Genomic DNA, 17,913 nt, shown 5'->3' on the forward strand with positions numbered 1-17,913 from the left:
CAGCTTCAGATTTTCCGGATAAAACAAAGCATCGTTTGTATTGAGGCATTTTTAGAAGGTACCACTGAAAGCCAGACTGCAGCCTGGAATGGCTTAAAATACCACATTTAACAATCACATCAATGGCTTTTAAACTTTAGAGGCAAACAGCTTCCTTTTACTACAAATTCAAAGTGAAGGATTAGATGCAAAGCTAACAGATTCAGGACACATTCAAGCTTAGGGACCATCCAATGCCTTAATTAACACCATTAATTACAAGTGTATTGAGCCAACTAGCTGGGTTTTAATGATGAAACAGTGAAGGTCAAAATTTTTAAATAAATTGCTTCAAACTAAGCCCCCCTGCTGAAAAAAGAACACCAATAATTAAACTGAAAGGAAAAGCCTAATAAACAATTATTTTGGCATATTTAGCAACCTTAATCAGTCTATATTTTAATTGAGACAATACCACAAGTAAGAGTTCACCAAACTTTGCTCTTCTGCCTCAACTTGGAGCTACTGGGTTGGCCAAAAGGTTTGTTTGTTTTTTCTGTAAGATGACTCTGGTAGCACTTAGTTGTCTTTAACTTCATTCGAAACAATTCTGTTAGATTGTATGTGACATCTGTCATATCAGCATGCATTTTAAAAAAAAAGACATTATAATTGGTGAATTTCTGTGTAGCCATTTTAATATTGAAGATGGAAGAAAAAAGCAACATTTTTGGCATATTATGCTTTATTATTTCAAGAAAGGTAAAAACACAACTGAAACGCAAAGAAAGATTTGTGCAGTGTATGGAGAAGATGCTGTGACTGAGTGAACATGTCAAAAGTGGTTTGCGAAGTTTCGTGCTGGAGATTTCTCGCTGGACGATGCTCCACGGTCAGGTAGACCAGGTGAGCAAATCAAGACACTTAGAACAATGAAAGTTATATACCACGCAGGAGACAGCCGACATACTCAAAATATCCAAATCAAGCGTTGAAAATCATTTGCACCAGCTTGGTTATGTTCATCGCTTTGATGTTTGGGCTCCACATAAGTTAAGCGAAAAAAAACCTTCTTGACCATATTTCCGCATGGGATTCTCTACTTAAACGTAATGAAAACTTTCAGTTTTTACAACAAATTGTGAGGGCGATGAAAAGTGGATACTATACAATAAGGTGGACTGGGGCAAGCGAAATAAACCACCACCAACCACACGAAAGGCTAAAGAAGGTGATATGTATATGGTCGGATTGGAAGGGAGTCCTTTATATGAACTCCTTCCAGAAAATCAAACAACTAATTCCAACAAGTACTGCTCCCAGTCAGACCAACTGGAAGCAGCACTTGACGAAAAGAGTCCAGGATTAGTAAACAGAAAAATCATAATCTTCCATCAGGATACCGCAAGACCGAATGTTTCTTTGCTGACCAGCCAAAAACAGTTACAGCTTGGCTGGGAAGTTTTGATTCACCCGCTGTATTCACCAAACATTACACCTTCGGATTTCCATTTATTTAGGTCTTTACAAAATTCTCTTAATAGAAAAAAATTTCAATTCCCTGGAAGACTGTAAAAGGCACCTGGAACAGTTCTTTGCTCAAAAAGATAAAAAATTTGGGTAAGATGGAATTATGAAGTTGCCTGTGGAACAAAAGGGTGAATACGTTGTTCAATAAAGTTCTCGGTGAAAATGAAAAATGTGTCTTATTTTTACTTAAAAACCAAAGGTACTTTTTGGCCAACCCAATACTTCCACACCAATAGCGGGCAAGTAGGAGAGCTGGACAGGTCAAGAGACTATGGCTTCAAGATTGGCAGAGGCAAAAGGGACACAGAGAGAGAGAGAGAGGGACTAGCCCTTTCTAGGAGGGTAAGAGGCTTTGCCCATCTAATGCATCCAGATTGGTGTCACTATTTCCAGGGTTAAAAGGAAAAAAACAAAACCACTATCAACAGTGAGATTTGATTACATCGTAGATGTTAGATAAAATTAGGTTTCATTTCTTGGAGACCAGTAAGAAAAAAAGTCCAAAAAACTAGCCAAGACATGTACTTGCTCTGTGGAAGCAGTACCTATTATAATAAGCTATACTAGATATCTGTGTTGGTTAGCTTTTGAAGTGGAGAGGACCTGCAAATGTCTACAACTGAGAATCCTCCCTAACGCACATCTTGGTGGGAGATGAAGTCCACCTTGCCCTAGAGAAGCTAAGAAGTCCAAATACACACTTGCTCAGCCTCTCCTACAGCCAGAATCCAGGCATGGGAACCAGGCTCAGCCCTTTTGACGTACCTGCCCCACACTTTCAATTTCTCCTTGGTTATTCTTAAGCATTTTCACTTCCAGATGAATTTTAAAATCAACTATGTCAAAAGCAAAACAAAACAGGATTTTTAGGGCAGTGAAAGTACTCGGTATGATACTATGATGGTGAATACATGTCATTATATACTTGGGCAAACCCACAGGATGTCCCACACCAAGAGTGACCCCTAATGTAAACTATGGTCTGCGGGTGAGGATGTGTCAATGTAGGTTCATCAGTTGTAACAAATATACCTCCTTGATAGGAGAACATTGATAATGGGGACGCTAGGAATGAGTGGAGGCATGGGGTATACAGAAAATCTCTGCACCCTCCTCTCAATTTTGCTGTGAACCTAAAACTGGCTCTAAAAAAAATTACGTCTTTAAAAAGAAATAGTTGGGGCTTCCCTGGTGGTGCACTAGTTGAGAATCTGCCTGCTAATGCAGAGGACAAGGGTTCGAGCCCTGGTCTGGGAGGATCCCACATGCCGCGGAGCAACTAGGCCCGTGAGCCACAGCTACTGAGCCTGCGCATCTGGAGCCTGTGCTCCGCAACGAGAGGCCGCGACAGTGAGAGGCCCGCGCACCGCGATGAAGAGTGGCCCCTGCTTGCCACAACTATAGAAAGCCCTCGCACAGAAACTAAGACACAACACAGCAAAAATAAATTAATTAATTAATAAACTCCTACCCCCAACATCTTCAAAAAAAAAGAAAATAGTTGGGATTTCATTAGAGATTAAATGGCATGTATAGGTAATTTTGTAAGAGCTAGTCAGTTTAAAATAATAAATTTGCCCATTCAGAAATACAGTATTTCTTTCCATTTATTCAGTCTTCCTGTAAGTCCTTCAACAAAGTTTTATTTTCTTCAATATAAGGCTTGTACCTTTCTTCTTAGGTTGATATTTAAAGTTTCTGTTTCTATTATAAAATGAGACTTTTTTCCTTTTCATTTTCTAAACAGTGCTGCTAATTTCCTATGCTGCTCTTATATCCACTCTAAACTCTTACTAGGTCCAGGTTTGACATCAATACTCTGAAATCTTTTTTTTTTAATACTCCGAAATCTTAAGAGTTCAGTAGGGCTTCCCTGGTGGCGCAGTGGTTGAGGGTCCGCCTGCCAATGCAGGGGACGCGGGTTCATGCCCCGGTCCGGGAGGATCCTGCATGCCGCGGAGCAGCTGGGCCCGTGAGCCATGGCCGCTGGGCCTGCGCGTCCGGAGCCTGTGCTCCGCAACAGGAGAGGCCACGGCAGTGAGAGGCCCGCGTACCGGACAAGACAAAAAAAAAAAAAAGAGTTCAATAATTACTTTTAAATGAAGGAACTTTAATGATAGTGACATGAAAGTTTGCTGATAGTAAAGGTCACTTACACATGTGGTAGAAGGTTGTAGACCTCTCTAGAGAGCTTCAAAATAAAGATAACACCTCATCCGCTTGTTTTAGATCAAGGTCCTAACATAACAGCAGGGAAAGAAAAAATAGATGCCCTCGTCTTGCCTTCCCCACATTATGGTTTAATATTGATTTTTGCTCCCTTAGGCCTGACTCAAGGTCAAGAGAACTCCTTTGCACTGATGGACTAGTGGAAACAAGGTAAATGTAGTTTCCAAAAAAATTTTAAGGTTTTTAATACTGCATTCTCCAGTGTGATTCTGCAGCCTCCAGAAAATACTTTTTGCTCAGCTATAAGCATTTCCTAGGTATAAAAAAAATCATCAAAAAGTAATTTTGCTATTTTTAGAGCTGACTCAATGACTTCAATAACTTTCAGTAATTTGATATCTCACTGTACATAATACTTGAAATATCCTTATATACATATAACTTAAATTTCAATACCTGCTAAAATTTTACCAATAAAGTGACATTTTCTTTTAGGGACAGGCGCCGAGGATATAAAAACTTCAATACTTATGAAAAATATTTGTTTTCTTTTGAAGAATACTAAGTTTAACTCAGTGATTTTCCAAATTCTCAAAACAGGTTCAACATAAAAGTGTAGCTCAAGATTGTCTGTAACAACAATCTACAAAGGATATGAAAATCTGAACTCAAAATTTTAGACAAATATTTTCTAAATTTCTGTGACTGTGAGTTCAAGTACATAAAAATGAATTTTCCTTTGTCTTTACAACAAAGATTGGTTTAATTGGAAACAGTAGAGCAAAATTTTTCCATATTGCAGCAGATATTATTACCCAAGTTTCACAGCGGTCTCAGTAGATTAGCCAGCTTTAATTTACAGAGAAACTTAGCTGTGATTTACTTATATAATGAGAGCTGGCACAGAGCTCAACACATGAATGGTCAAATTCCAAGTATTTTCCCCAATCATCTTGTGACATAACTTCGTCAAGATTTAAAATTCCATCTGCTTTGTTCCCCAGTGGAATACAACCAGGTTCTAGTTAAGAGAAAGAAGGCATACACCATACAGATGTTTTATGAGAAATGTTCCCATTGCTTTTTCAAGTTGGTTTGCATTAGTGAAAAGCCAAAGTGTGGGAATTATTATGAAGAAATGATTCAGAAAACACAATAGTTGTTCTTAAAGACCAAAGGGGGAAATAAACCCCAAATAATACGCTCTACAACTGGAAAAGTTTCAAACGCAAACAGTGTTCACTGTCTGGCCCATCTGAAAGGCAGGGTGCCGAAAATCATTAACATACTGTAATTTCACATGAGTCTGGCACGGATCAAAGAGGATGGTAAGCCTGTTGTGAAAGACTCCATTACTAAGCAGAGAGTTTTGGCTTGGAGACCCTGGCCCTGAGAAAAATAACCCACTGGTTGGCAGCTCCAGTCCAACAGACAGCTTTAGGATCTAACTTTATCCTGGAAATTACAAAGGCATGTAAAGAAGCAAACATAGTTCCTAGGATGAGTGTCAGTTGAGCCAAAACTGGGGAAAAATTTGTTGTTGTTGTTGTTAAGACAGCTTTTCGAGAACTAAAGAGAAGGATGTTTTGGCCTTAACCCAGCAGAGGGTGAAGGGTCCCCTGGATAGAAATTATGTGCACTGAAAATTCCCCGTAATAACAATTCTAATTAATTATTCAAAGCTAGGAGTTGATTTTCCAAGGTTAAGAGCTAACCTATGGTCTCCTGTTTCGATCATCAAAAACTGGTTTCTTCTTTTCTTTGCATCTGCTTAGCCAGGCATTAATGAGAGGCTTTTAATGGAATCTTATCAGCAACTTTACAACAAAGTCTCACTTTTAAGGTTAAGTTTGCCTTTTGCAGGTTTGGTTAAAGGGAAATTAATAATAGAAAATTTGTCAAGGTTCCACATAACCAAAAAGTTTACAAGTCCACTTATTCTTTTACAGAAACAACATATATAACAATATTACCACAAGGCATTACAAGATCTTTTGAATTAAAGAGTTAACTATAATTCAGCCTACTTATTTATACCTTAATAGAAATTAAAACTGAAGTGTTATTCAATATACAATAACTCAGACACCAGCCATTCTCTGACTCTGGATTAACATGAGTTTGAGTGAAACGGCACATTTCAGGGAAACCGATCCATGCTAACAGATTTTTATTGTGCAAGACGGGTAGATAACATGTAGTTTTTCTGGTGAGTGGTCCCCAAAATAACCTTACAGTAGCTTATCACACGGAATGCAGCGTAGAGTCACAATGACCACATATGCACCAGAACTCTCCCAACAGGAGTGAAATCCAAGCCAAATTAAGTAGCTCTCATCATAATGAAAACTTAGCAGCCTGGCATTGAGTGTGGCTACACCTGTCAGGGGGAAAATCTGATACTCAGAAGATGAAGACCAGTCAGCCAGCAGTTGGTCAAACATATAAAATGCAAGCATGCGTGGGAAAAGAGAAAGCGCTTTCTAGAAATCAAATTCCTGGACACACCTGCTCTCCCTCAATGTCTATAACTCCGCCTCGGGATCTGAATGACCTGTTAAAATTATGACCCTTACAAATCTTCTGGGAAAGGATTTGGTTCAGAACCCAAACTCAATCTTCAAAGGCACTTCCCAGGAGAAAGCTCACGAACGTATTTAGTTTCTCATGGCCTCCAGGTTGCTGTTTCTTCTAAGCCATATCACTTCTCTGACCCATTCCCAAGGCAGTAACATCTGCCCCGCCTGGATTAAGCGGTGCCTTGCTGGCTCACGCCCACCATGCTTGCTCAGCTCAACTCAATCCTGGACACATACCTGTTTCCTTCTTGCTTCCCTTTCCTCCCTCTCGGCTTTTCTTCAGCACAGCCTTTAACATTTTCAACACTCTTTCGCTTCTAAAGAGAAAAGGAGAAGAGGGAAGAGGAATTAAGTATTATAAATTGGAACGTAACTTGCATATTGACACAAACAGTGACTTGTCTTCAAACAAACAGATCACTTAGGATAATATAAAGGTACCTTGAGTTTTACATTAATTTTCTATGAATAAACTAACATGGGGAACTAAATGCTAAGACACAAGGAGTGTTTTATAATGTTTAATGAAGTGATCAGAAGTTCACCGTCTTGTTATAAGTTAAAAAAAAACACAACAACAGCGCATTCTCAGCATTCCACATCTAATTAAGGTTATGAGGCTAAATCTGGACACATTACTGTAAGATATCTGGCATAGGAATGTGGGTCTCCCAACCCCCATTCATCAAAAGAAAACATTAAGACAGAATCAAAAAGGATAATGGTTAAGAAGGAAAGCTACATGGTTAAAGGCATGTTTTACAGGTGCTACTGATTATTTAACCATAAGGAAAACATTGTGGAAGGTTAATCAGAATGAAACATACCTTAAAAACATTTGCAAAATAAATGCAGTGGGAACACATTTCAACACTGATGTCTGGGGTGTCTGATCAAACAGCACACACTGCAATGGGTTTTTACCACATATTGTTATGACTTTTGGGCAGGGGTGGGGGGAGGTAAGAAGAACAGGCCCACGGCTGAATCCTTTAAATAATGAGCTGTATTTTTAAGCAGGGTTGTACTGAGCACATAAAAACAACACAATGGCCCAGGCCTAAGGTGAAACATAAAACCACCCCTCCAGCAAAGAGACAGACAAAAGGACCATTATTTCATCAGTTAGTCAGTCTCCTCCAGCTCCCTCTTCCCTCCACTAACTCAGATGAGATGGCTAGACAAAGCAAAAACAGTAACAAATCTGAGTGGGTTGTGTTACCATCACACCCTTGTTAAGGCACTAAGGAGAAGCAGGTAGAAGGAGGCAAGTAGCTTACTGCTGAAGAAAACAAAGAGGGGATGACTCCTCTGTAGAAAACCTGCTTTGTTAGCATCAACGCTTCCAGCAGTCTCTGTATAACGCCCCGCACAAGTGCTGGACCCCAGAGTTGAGCCGAGGTTTTGTGGAGCCCACTGAGAGGGAGGAAGGGTCCCAAAGTGCTGCCATGCACAACATAAGCACCCAGGGTGACCTTTCTTATCATTGGGTCCAGGCCTGTATTTATTTTTCCAAGCCCTTTGTTTTCCTGATGAAGAAACAGAGACCCTGGGAGGCTGACTTGCCCCAGGGTCACGAAGCTAATTAACAGCAGGGCCAGAATCCAAATCTGCCACTCCCAGCAAGGGTCCTTCTTCCCCAGTGCTGACCTCTCTGCTTAGAGCAATGAAAGCTTTGGGAAACAGCAATCAAACAATCAAAAAAAATTAACAACAAACCAACCAACCTGAAAGATACTGGGAAGTAAATATCTTAAGCATAATTTGGAAAAAGCCACAGTGAAGCCTATTAGGGTTAAATCATCTTACAAACAAGTCTTTACACACAAAAGGAGCATGGCTTAGAGCCTAATTCTTTTTAAAAATGCTACTTGAATGGACCCCTGTGAAAAGACTTGGGTTTCACATAAAGGGCAAACACTGAAACTGGAAGTGGGCCACAGTGTGCTTCCATAGGAGAGCTGTGGAAACACAAATTTCTCCTGACAGCCATGCTTGAAGGAAACAATGCAAAATGTCGTGGCATAAAAAACGGTAGGAAGAGTTAAAAAATAGATGCCTGGTAAGCACAGACATTTTCTTCTCCAAATTAAAAAAAAAAAAAAAAATCAACCAACCCTTCAGGGTTTGTCATTTAGCAAAGACTACATACTAAAGAAATAAGAATAAGAGGAAAATATCAATGGAGCCAGGCCAGCAAAGCTTGGCCAAGGTCCTTAGGAAACTTTTCCCCGTGTTTCCCTGGATCACTGAACAGAGCTCAGGCCCCACCACGGCGGTGAAGCTGCCCCTGATTAATGACCTTTGTCACCACCAACCCACAACAGATCTACAATGCCACTCGGAATACACAGCCCACAGGGCAAGGACTGGCAGACACGGACTTGGGCATCTCATCCCAGACACCTTAGATGTCTATTTTTCGGAGCTCAGCTGTTTCCAGGATAGTGAAACCTTCCCCCCCCCCATCAGTGATCTCAAGTGAAGAGGCTATCAGCTATTCGCTGTAAGTTCTTCTCCCAGTTCTAGTTTTCCTCCCTAAATAATAACTCAAGGGAAAGAGCTTAAATTTATACTCTAAAAGATATTCAAACTGCACATGGAGAAACTTTAACTGATTATATATCTGGGTGCAAAAATTAAGGAACCCCCATACCCACACAAGCTAGAAAGGAAAAACAAAGACTGCTCCCCGTGGGTTAAATTCTGAAATTAATGCAGATCAGAGTAGAGCTGTGCAAAGTCCCAATCAGTCATGGCCTGAAAAATGTAACTGGAACGTGACACTCATCAACAGACCCTTTAAAGACTATGCCCATCTGAAGCGAGGTGGTCAGAAAAAGCAACTCTAGTAATAGGCTGGAGGGGCCAACGGTGGCAGTATAGTCCAGAGAAGATTATCTGCACACCTGACAGTACCTGTGAACTTATAAATACATACTCCCACATCCAGTTCTGGAAATAGACCCATCAGGCTATCGGACCCAGTGCTATTGAACACTGGCATCATAACTACTTCCCCTTCTTCTGATCCTGTTCTCAATGAGCAGTGCCTCTTAATTTGGCTTTTTAACCTAACAACAGTGGGGGAGAGTGTGCTGGTCTAGTCCACCCAACACAATTGTCTAGCTTGTTGACAGACATGCTTCTGGGAATAAATTAATAAACCAGTGTTCTGGCTTTAAACAAAAGCTCTCATGAGCTTTGTTCAAGGGAATCACTTTGCCAAGTATCATCTATTTAAGACATAAAGAATATTAAGTTTCTGATTCCAGTTTGAGTACCAAAAGGAAGACAGTGGTAAATTCTTGAATGCAAATGCCACCGTGAAGCAGTCTTATGAGGGCAGCCAGCGGGCTCTCCCTGAATGACACCTTCTGCATCGCTTCCCTTCCTGTAGCAACTTCAACTCCTGACAATTTTCCCCTAAAAAGGGTGAACACTGCCCTGCTACAGAAGTGAACCACATAGAAACGATGCAAACCAGCCTTCCAGACACACAAAAAGAAACTGCCAGAAGGTATCAAGTTCCTACTAGAGGACCATACATGTAAGGAAGTTCTTATGGACAAGCATAATAGGATAAAACAAGAAAGGCTGTCCTTTTTCACTTTAAATACTATAGATCAAAAGGCACAGGTGTAACTCAAATAAATACTGGCCAAATAGAATCCCTCAATTTCTGCCCCATAAAACTTTAGCCTCTATCACACAAGTAGTATAAATATATGGCTGGATTTAAGGATTTAAAAATAAATCTCTGATGGCACTTCCCTGGTGGTATAGTGGTTAGGAATCCGCCTGCCAATGCAGGGGACCCGGGTTCGAGCCCTGGTCCAGGAAGACCCCACTTGCCATGGAGCAACTAAGCCTGTGCGCCACAACTACTGAGCCCGCATGCTGAAACTACTGAAGCCCGCGCCTAGAGCCCGTGCTCCGCAATAAGAGAAGCCACCGCGATGAGAAGCTCGCGCACTGCAACGAAGAGTAGCCCCTGCTCGCCGCTACTAGAGAAAGACTGCACGCAGCAAGGAAGACTCAATGGAGCCAAAACTAAATTAATTTTTAAAAAAAAGAATGAATATGTCCTATTTAAAAATAAAAAATAAATAAAAATAAACCTTTGAAAAAGTCGAGAACTTCAGCTCTCGTTTCTTCATATATTTTTGAGGAAGAGAGAAAAGACCAGCCTCTAGATTACAACAACTGAAATGATCTAATGGGAGAAAATTTCCTATAATGTTCATTTCAAAGAAAGTAAAATGAGTATATGACATTACCTTTAGGTCAATCATCTGAAGTCACCTAAATTTCCTTATTTTTCTACTATCATTCGACATCTAACTTTCCCAAATGCCACAGATGCCATAGATTCTTCTTTTCAAAACCCACAGAAGTTAAACCAACGATTGAGCTTACTTTTACTTCTTAGATTTCTCCTTTAACACAAACTCTTTGGAGATAGGCACAATGTCTCCATGTTATGTGTTAAATAAAGCATTCCGCAGTGATTACAAAGGTGTATAACAAAAGTTATCCTAGATTAAACAGTGAGATGATTGAAAAATAAGAGAAAAATCTATTTCCGTTTGCAATCCCAGTGGCAGTATCATAACCATGACCACCTTGTCTGAAATCATAGAATAACACCAGCCTTAAAACTTTCCTGTTCTGGAGTGCCATAACACCTATTTATGAAATTTCAAATCGACTCCGTGCGCTGAGGGCAGGGACTATGTTTATTCTTTAATAGATGCAAACAGAAGCCGGAACACAGCCTTCCCACACACTCTGTTCTCAGTATTTGTTGATAGATTTAACTAGGCTGCAATGAACACAGATGAGCCATCTCCTCCAAATCAAGCAATTAACCAACATTCATAGCAGTTTATAAATTACAAAGAATATTCCTATATATTCTCATTTGCAAGGAATGCAAGAAAACAGTTAAATCCAAGAGATACTTGGGAGGAAAATGCTGCATTTCATAATGTCCCTTCATGTCCACACCTGAGTCAGCCTTAAAATCTCAAGATAATAAACCCTTATTATCCAGTTATCCTGGACACCTAAACACACGCTCTGTGCTCACTCCACTCAAAGGAGCTTCTTGCATCAAACCATCCATCTGACCTCAAAGCAAAGCAGTCTCAGAAGGTGCCTCCTTTCTTTTGACAAAATAAATAAAGACAGAGTAGCAAGTGAAACACTGCTACTGCTACAGTGAAACACTGGAAAGTAAGATGCACAGGATCATTAAGAATTTTTTTTTTTTAATTTAAGAGAAGAGATACATCAAAAACATCCTCAGTTTTAGGGGCTCAAAAACGTCTCCACCTAATAAGACTAAGACTCACCTACACGATAGCCATGTCTTCTGTAGTACTGCCTTTAGAACTTTCCTTTGCATTGGCAACCTTTAGTGTTTATCAAAAGAAAGGAAATGGGTGGTGGTGATGGGTGGGGAGGTGCTGTCTAAAGCAGCCTACAGAATAAATAATATAGTAGAGAGGAAGTAAGAGAAGACAAAGCAGGACAGAGACCACAAAAGGAAACAAAGCCCTGCTAGAGGCGGCAATGGCTGCTGCTGGAAAATTCACGCAAAACTGCCTTCTAGAAGCTTCCTGAAAGCAAGAGCCATATCTTGACACTCTTTTAAAGATCCCAGGAGGCTGGGGAAAAACCAACTCTTGATGAATACTTGAAATTCTAGGAGGTCTCTCTCCCATTTCCCCCCCCACCCCCACCCCGGGTAGTAGAAGGAGCCTAGGAATTAGGAGACCTGGTCCTGGCATTGTGACTGGGAACATGTTACCAAACTTCTCTAGGATTCAGACGCCTCGTCCAGGAAAGCTGGTGGGGAGGAGAAGGGGTTATTGACCAAGAAACCAGAAAGCAATTGTGATGGTAAGTAAAAAAGCGGCCCTTGGTATTGCTTAACATGCAGAGCTGGGAAACAGGACATCATTCGGCTGTGATTTACCCCCTAAGACACATCGACCCAACCATTTGGTCCTCTTTCTTCAAAGCCATTCTACAAATTGTGCCTCTAATTCTGCTGTTCTTTTCTTTAGAGTTAGGTTTGTCTTATACTCAAACCTGACGTCTTTTTGCCTAAGTCATTAAAAGCAAAGTAAATTTACAGTCACAAGTAATATGAATGTAAAAGAGTTCTGGGCAAGAGGTTTGAACTCAAATGTTTAAGTTCTGATGCACAAGATTAAGTGGAAATTCCCTATTAGATTGAAATCATTTTCAACCCATATTTAAAAGACTCTGTAGAAAGATATACAAGTTGTTTTGAGAGAAGTGTCCTTAAATATCTAACTCTCCTAAGCCAGTATTTCAAGCTGCTAAAAAATTACTATATACAAGTTTGTTTAAAGACGTTTTCATTTTGATAACACTTGGCAAAAAAGAAATTTCACTTTCGGAAGAAAATATGAAGAAGCTACCTGTTTCTGGCTACAAGAGCCATTTTTCTAGATTGTGAAGGGATTTGTTCCATTCAACTTTGAACACTATCTCATCCATAGAGCCTTCCCAGGCCATGATAGTCAAAAGGTATCTTTAATTCCACATGCCACTTTGTACTTACAGATGGTTATCAATCAAAATCACAGTAAAAAATGTTGAACTCTACAAATCCCCCATGGCACCAAAAAAAGTACCTTACATGCAACAAACACTAAATAAATCTCCTTAAATGAAAGAATAGCAAGGTTGTTACGGAGGGGAAATCAAAATCAATTCTCTCCCACAAGGGATTTGGACTAATAATGTAAGACTTCTTCTGATACCAAGTACAAATTTCCAAGTTTATGGCCCAAGTTATCTGACTTATACACGATGAACAGCACATCTCCATAGCAGGACCTGTTCTGTTACCAGGCCTTCAGAAGCACCAGCTGCAGGCAGGTTATATTTTGGCGTTTTGAATATGCATACAGAAGGGATAAGTATAATAACAGAAAACCTGAAAGTAATACATTCTGCCTCAAACCAGGAAGGGCTCAGACAGGGAAATAACCAAGGGCAGCCTTCCTGGCAATAATCGTGCCTCCCAGGCCAATGGCTCTGGAGCAAGATTGAGCACCAGTCTTGCAGAAAGCCCCTGCTCATCCAGAAGCTGTCTTCACCCGGACGTTCCCCAGCCAAGCACCCACCTCTCTCAACCTAACAGCAAGACACTACCTAACTCGAGGACAAAATAACTGTGACATTATTACCATCACCACCACCATCTAGACAGTCATAGATACTTAATCTATTAGAGAAAGCAAAGACACTTCCCAAGCCCACTTCAAAACCCACCTCAAAAGCTTCCTCTTAGAAGCCTTCTGGGTCTTATCTTAATTGCTCACCCACCTGCTTCCTCCACTAGTCTGCGGGACTCTGGATGGCCAGACCTTGCTCTGCTTCACCAGCAAGCACAGTATGCTTTCTCACTTCAGTATCAATGGATACATCGGGGAGGAACATAATTTTTCCAGCTATAATTCTCAAAGGAAATAACTGTACCTCAAAACACACTGCCAGCCTAATAAATTTAGGTAAATATAGCATCCTCATTTAAAATGCAAGGCCCATGGGACTTCCCTGGTGGCGCAGTGGTTAAGAATCCGCCTGCCAATGCAGGGGACACGGGTTCGAGCCCTGGTCCGGGAAGATCTCACATGTCGCAGAGCAACCACCCGAACAGCTCTTATTTACTAAGTGTTTACTGTGTATCAGGTAAGTGGAAGAGCTTTACATTCATATGTAATCTCATTTTATCCTTAAAAAAAAAAAATCTATGGGACAGTTTTACTGATTCCTTTTTATTAATAAGGAAGCAAAGGCTCAGAGGGATTAACAACGTTCCCAAGGTTACACAATTTGTAAAGGTGAAGCTGGGACTTGAACCCAGGTCTGCCTTGAAAGCTCAGGCTCTGACCTGCTGCCTCCAAAGTCCTCAATGAACTGAGGGAAGGTGGGACAGGGAGGTGACCAGGAGAGCACAGAATACAAGTCTAAAGGACACAGTGGCTTTTGTATGAGGGTGAAAGTACCGTTGTTATGGCTCCAGCCGAGGAGAGCTGGGAGAAAGCCCACGCTAAGCCACAGCGGCCATGAGGCCAAAAGCCCGCACAGAACCACCTAGGGTTTGAACATGAACCACAGACTTTGCATGTGGTCCCATCCTGTCTCACAGAGCTCCGTGCAGGATGTGACCAGGATCACAGGATGCTCCCCTGTGGAAGGTTTATAGCAACTGGAGACCCCAGTCCCAACGCTCATATGGCGGTTAGCTCCCTAACAACCACCCCGATGACATCCTCTTTTCTTTTCCCTTCTCCTTCCCGTTAAGTTTTCCACTTGTATCACACAACAGAGCTATGAACCTGACCACCTTCTTGATGTGTGACAATCACAGGTCCCTGAGTAAAGGTAGGAGGCATTACATTAACAAAATGACCTTGGGCAAGTTATTTCACCTTTCACGGGCTCATCTGTCTAACAGGAACACCGCTCCCTTTACCGTTTGACAGGACAATACCAAGTCTCTTCCACCTGTAGGTGCTATCACTGTGAGGGGGAAGATTCATTTCTTGTTCCTAGGGCCACTGTCATCACAGTAGCTGATAAACCATCACCACAGATGAAAAAGGAACTCCTCTGAGGAGTCTACGGCATGCGTTGATGATACGCCTTTGGTATGAAAGGAGAAGAGACCTTGAAGACATGTCAGAAAGTCCATTTTTCAAAAAGTGTAAAGGTACTCAATCATCAGTGCCAGCTGAATGAAGCCTGGTATCATAAATCTAAAGAAATTAAATTTTTTAAATTGCACTGCAACTGGCCTCAAAGTGAAAAAGGTCAGACAGCTTCAAAGATGCCCCGTGAAAGGCAGCTATTCATTACACAAAGATTTCTTGCTTACGGAGCTGACAGACAGATCTTTCTCTTAAAGCCCCAGAATACAAGACGTCAAAATCCCTCCTCCACTTCTGTCAGTGCCTTGCTAGGATGCTCTGAACAAGGTTTTAACCTCCCCAGGCCCTGATTTCATTAAGTTGGGAGTTTGCAATACCCATGTAGTTTTTTTTTTAAACTCCCCCAGGTGATTCTGATGTTCAGCCAGCAACATGTATTTAACACTAATTATATTCCAGGCCCTGCTCTAATCACTTTACTTTTATATATATACACACACACATACATGTATGTATACACACACACACAGTCATTTAATCCTCACAACCGCCCTCTGGGGAAAGTACTATTAATGTCTCCATTCTGTGAAGGCACAGAGAGGCTGGGACTTGCCCAGGGTCATGTAGCTCATGGGGGCCCATCCAAGCAGTTTCGCTCCAGAGCCCGACCATGAAGTCCCTATTCTATGCCTACTTTTTTGGATAAAAATGAGAGACGAGCTCCCAGGGGCCTGGTGAGGTGGTAAACCAGACAAAACCTTCAAACGGGGAGAAAAATCATCTTTGGCCACACATACATGCGTGGACACACACACACACAAACACAACCCCCCCACACCCCCAGAGAGGCATCCCATGCCTCCATCTATCTTGAAAAAGAGAATCTACCTCTATTGAAAGACACCTCCTGTCCACTCCCTCAAGTTCTGCTAGGCATCCATCTTATCAGTTACTTCAAACTACAGTGCTGTCAATGTGTATGATCTGGAGGCATCACACAACAATATACATGCAACGAAAAGAGCACACTCTTCAGTTCATGAGCTTACAGGGGGAGAACACGGAGACGGGCCATACTGCCAACGAGGAAGATCATTTGGGGGCAGAGACCTCTGTGTCACATGGGCAATGCTTCCCCTATTCCTATCACTTACCCGGAAATTCGGAACTACGTTATTCAAGAGGGGAGCTCAAAAACACAGCAACAAAAAAAACTGCCCATTTCTCACTAGAATGAATTGTATGAAGCTTATTAAAAGGTGATGGGCTGGGGCAAGGAACGGCCTGGTACCCAAGCTTTCCTTCTCTGGGCTGTGTTACACAGTCCAATAAATGTAATAGGGTCTTAACCTTGGACATCAAGTTCTAAAATAAACTGGGGAATGCCTGCAGTGCTAATGCAGTGGAGAGCTGAATCAAATTCATACAAGCCACACAGGATCATCTCTTCCCACAGCTAAAGCAAGTATCTCAACACATGGATCACGGTGCTCTTATCTGAACTTTGTAAGGGAAACCATTCTGGGCCATAAACATTTGGCTGCAGGGCAATCGCCAAGTGCGACTGCCACGGGGGCCCATGAGAAAGATCACATGGGAACAGGTGATGGCTACATTTTTTAATCCATTCCAACAGCCCCAAAATGGGGGAATACCAGCGCTCTAGACGGTAAAAGTCAAAGACAACTCATGCTAGGACATAAAAGCCAAACATGTAGAGTTTTGTTTTGTTTTGTTTTTTAAATGTTAACAAATCCAGTCTCCAAGGAAGATAGGAAAGATAATACAAGAGTGTCATCGAAGGCAGGAGCATGTGACCTTTTAAGTGCCACGGGCTGCTTCAGCCGTCTAGACCCTCCAATCAGAATGTTCCCGAGCGATTCTGACATAGAAAATGCGATTACAAAGAAAATCAATTATATTGAAACGACATCAAAATATTTAGAAAGCAATCTGTGATAACAGTAATGTGTGCTTCTTAATGCATAAATAACATGACACAAGAGCAGGTCTAAGAGCTACTGTAGTTTTCTGAGCAGTGGTAGGCATAACTGATAGCTTAAACTATCTCCCACAATGTGATACAAAAGTGTGTAATTTCTAAGTGGCAAAGCCACAGGTGCTGACACTACATGGCTTATGGGCCCCTTTCATGATTGGAGTGAAAAAAACACATTTTGGCTAGAGGATAGTGAAAATAAAGATGTACTTTTTTTTCTTCACCCACTCACCCACATTCACAGATCCTCTGAAGTGCATCCAATGACCCTAAGGGTTAGGGACCCTGACCCAGAGAATCAGAGTCAGACCCAACAGAACAATTACTCAGACTTGCCAAAAGTTCTGCTAATAGCCCAGGAGTTTCTATAGAAACAGTAGCTCAGTTTTACACCACTCATGGAACAACTGAAATTCAGGAAATTAGATGGTAACTTACTAATTGGCACACATTAGCAGGATTGGGTATTCCACATATGCACCACTCTTAACATTTAAATGCCAAGTTCCATGATTAGTTTTCAGAGTAGTCTGTAAAAGTTCTATTTAACAAGGAAGTCCATCACCACAAAATTACTAACTCACAATAGCCAGCCTGGTGCTGAGAGAGCGAGAGAGCGAGAGAGCGAGAGAGCGAGAGAGCGAGAGAGCGAGAGAGCGAGAGAGCGAGAGAGCGAGAGAGCGCGCGCTGTAGAAATTTACAGCGTGAGACAATATTCAAAACCAGGAAAGCCAGGGTGAATATTGGGGACAAGTGTGTTTTACATCACTTTTATTGTTTTCATGGATGCTCTTCTTACCCTTTTAAAAGGTATTTAAGGTCTAGCAAGTATAGTCTTCCAGTTAACTGGATCAGGCTTCCTAGTAAGACTGGTACCCAAGGCTTGGCCTCTTCTGCCCTCTCTGCTTCATACAGCCAGGCCATTCCCCAGCTGCATGCCTTCACAGGGGATGCCCTATGA

General features: G+C 41.4%; 1 protein-coding gene across 6 annotated transcripts in view; it reads right to left on the reverse strand.

The window, feature by feature from the left end:
• Positions 1-17,913, reverse strand: part of TANC1 (tetratricopeptide repeat, ankyrin repeat and coiled-coil containing 1) — a 414,480-nt gene that overhangs the window by 149,480 nt on the left and 247,087 nt on the right. For all 6 annotated transcript variants that reach the window (XM_073807679.1, XM_073807678.1, XM_073807680.1 and 3 more), the window contains one exon: positions 6,495-6,574. In XM_073807679.1, the coding sequence (XP_073663780.1) occupies positions 6,495-6,574 (80 nt within the window). The remainder of the gene's footprint in view (positions 1-6,494; positions 6,575-17,913) is intronic.

Source organism: Tursiops truncatus, chromosome 7 (genome assembly GCF_011762595.2).
Source record: "Tursiops truncatus isolate mTurTru1 chromosome 7, mTurTru1.mat.Y, whole genome shotgun sequence".
Lineage (NCBI taxonomy): Eukaryota > Metazoa > Chordata > Mammalia > Artiodactyla > Delphinidae > Tursiops > Tursiops truncatus.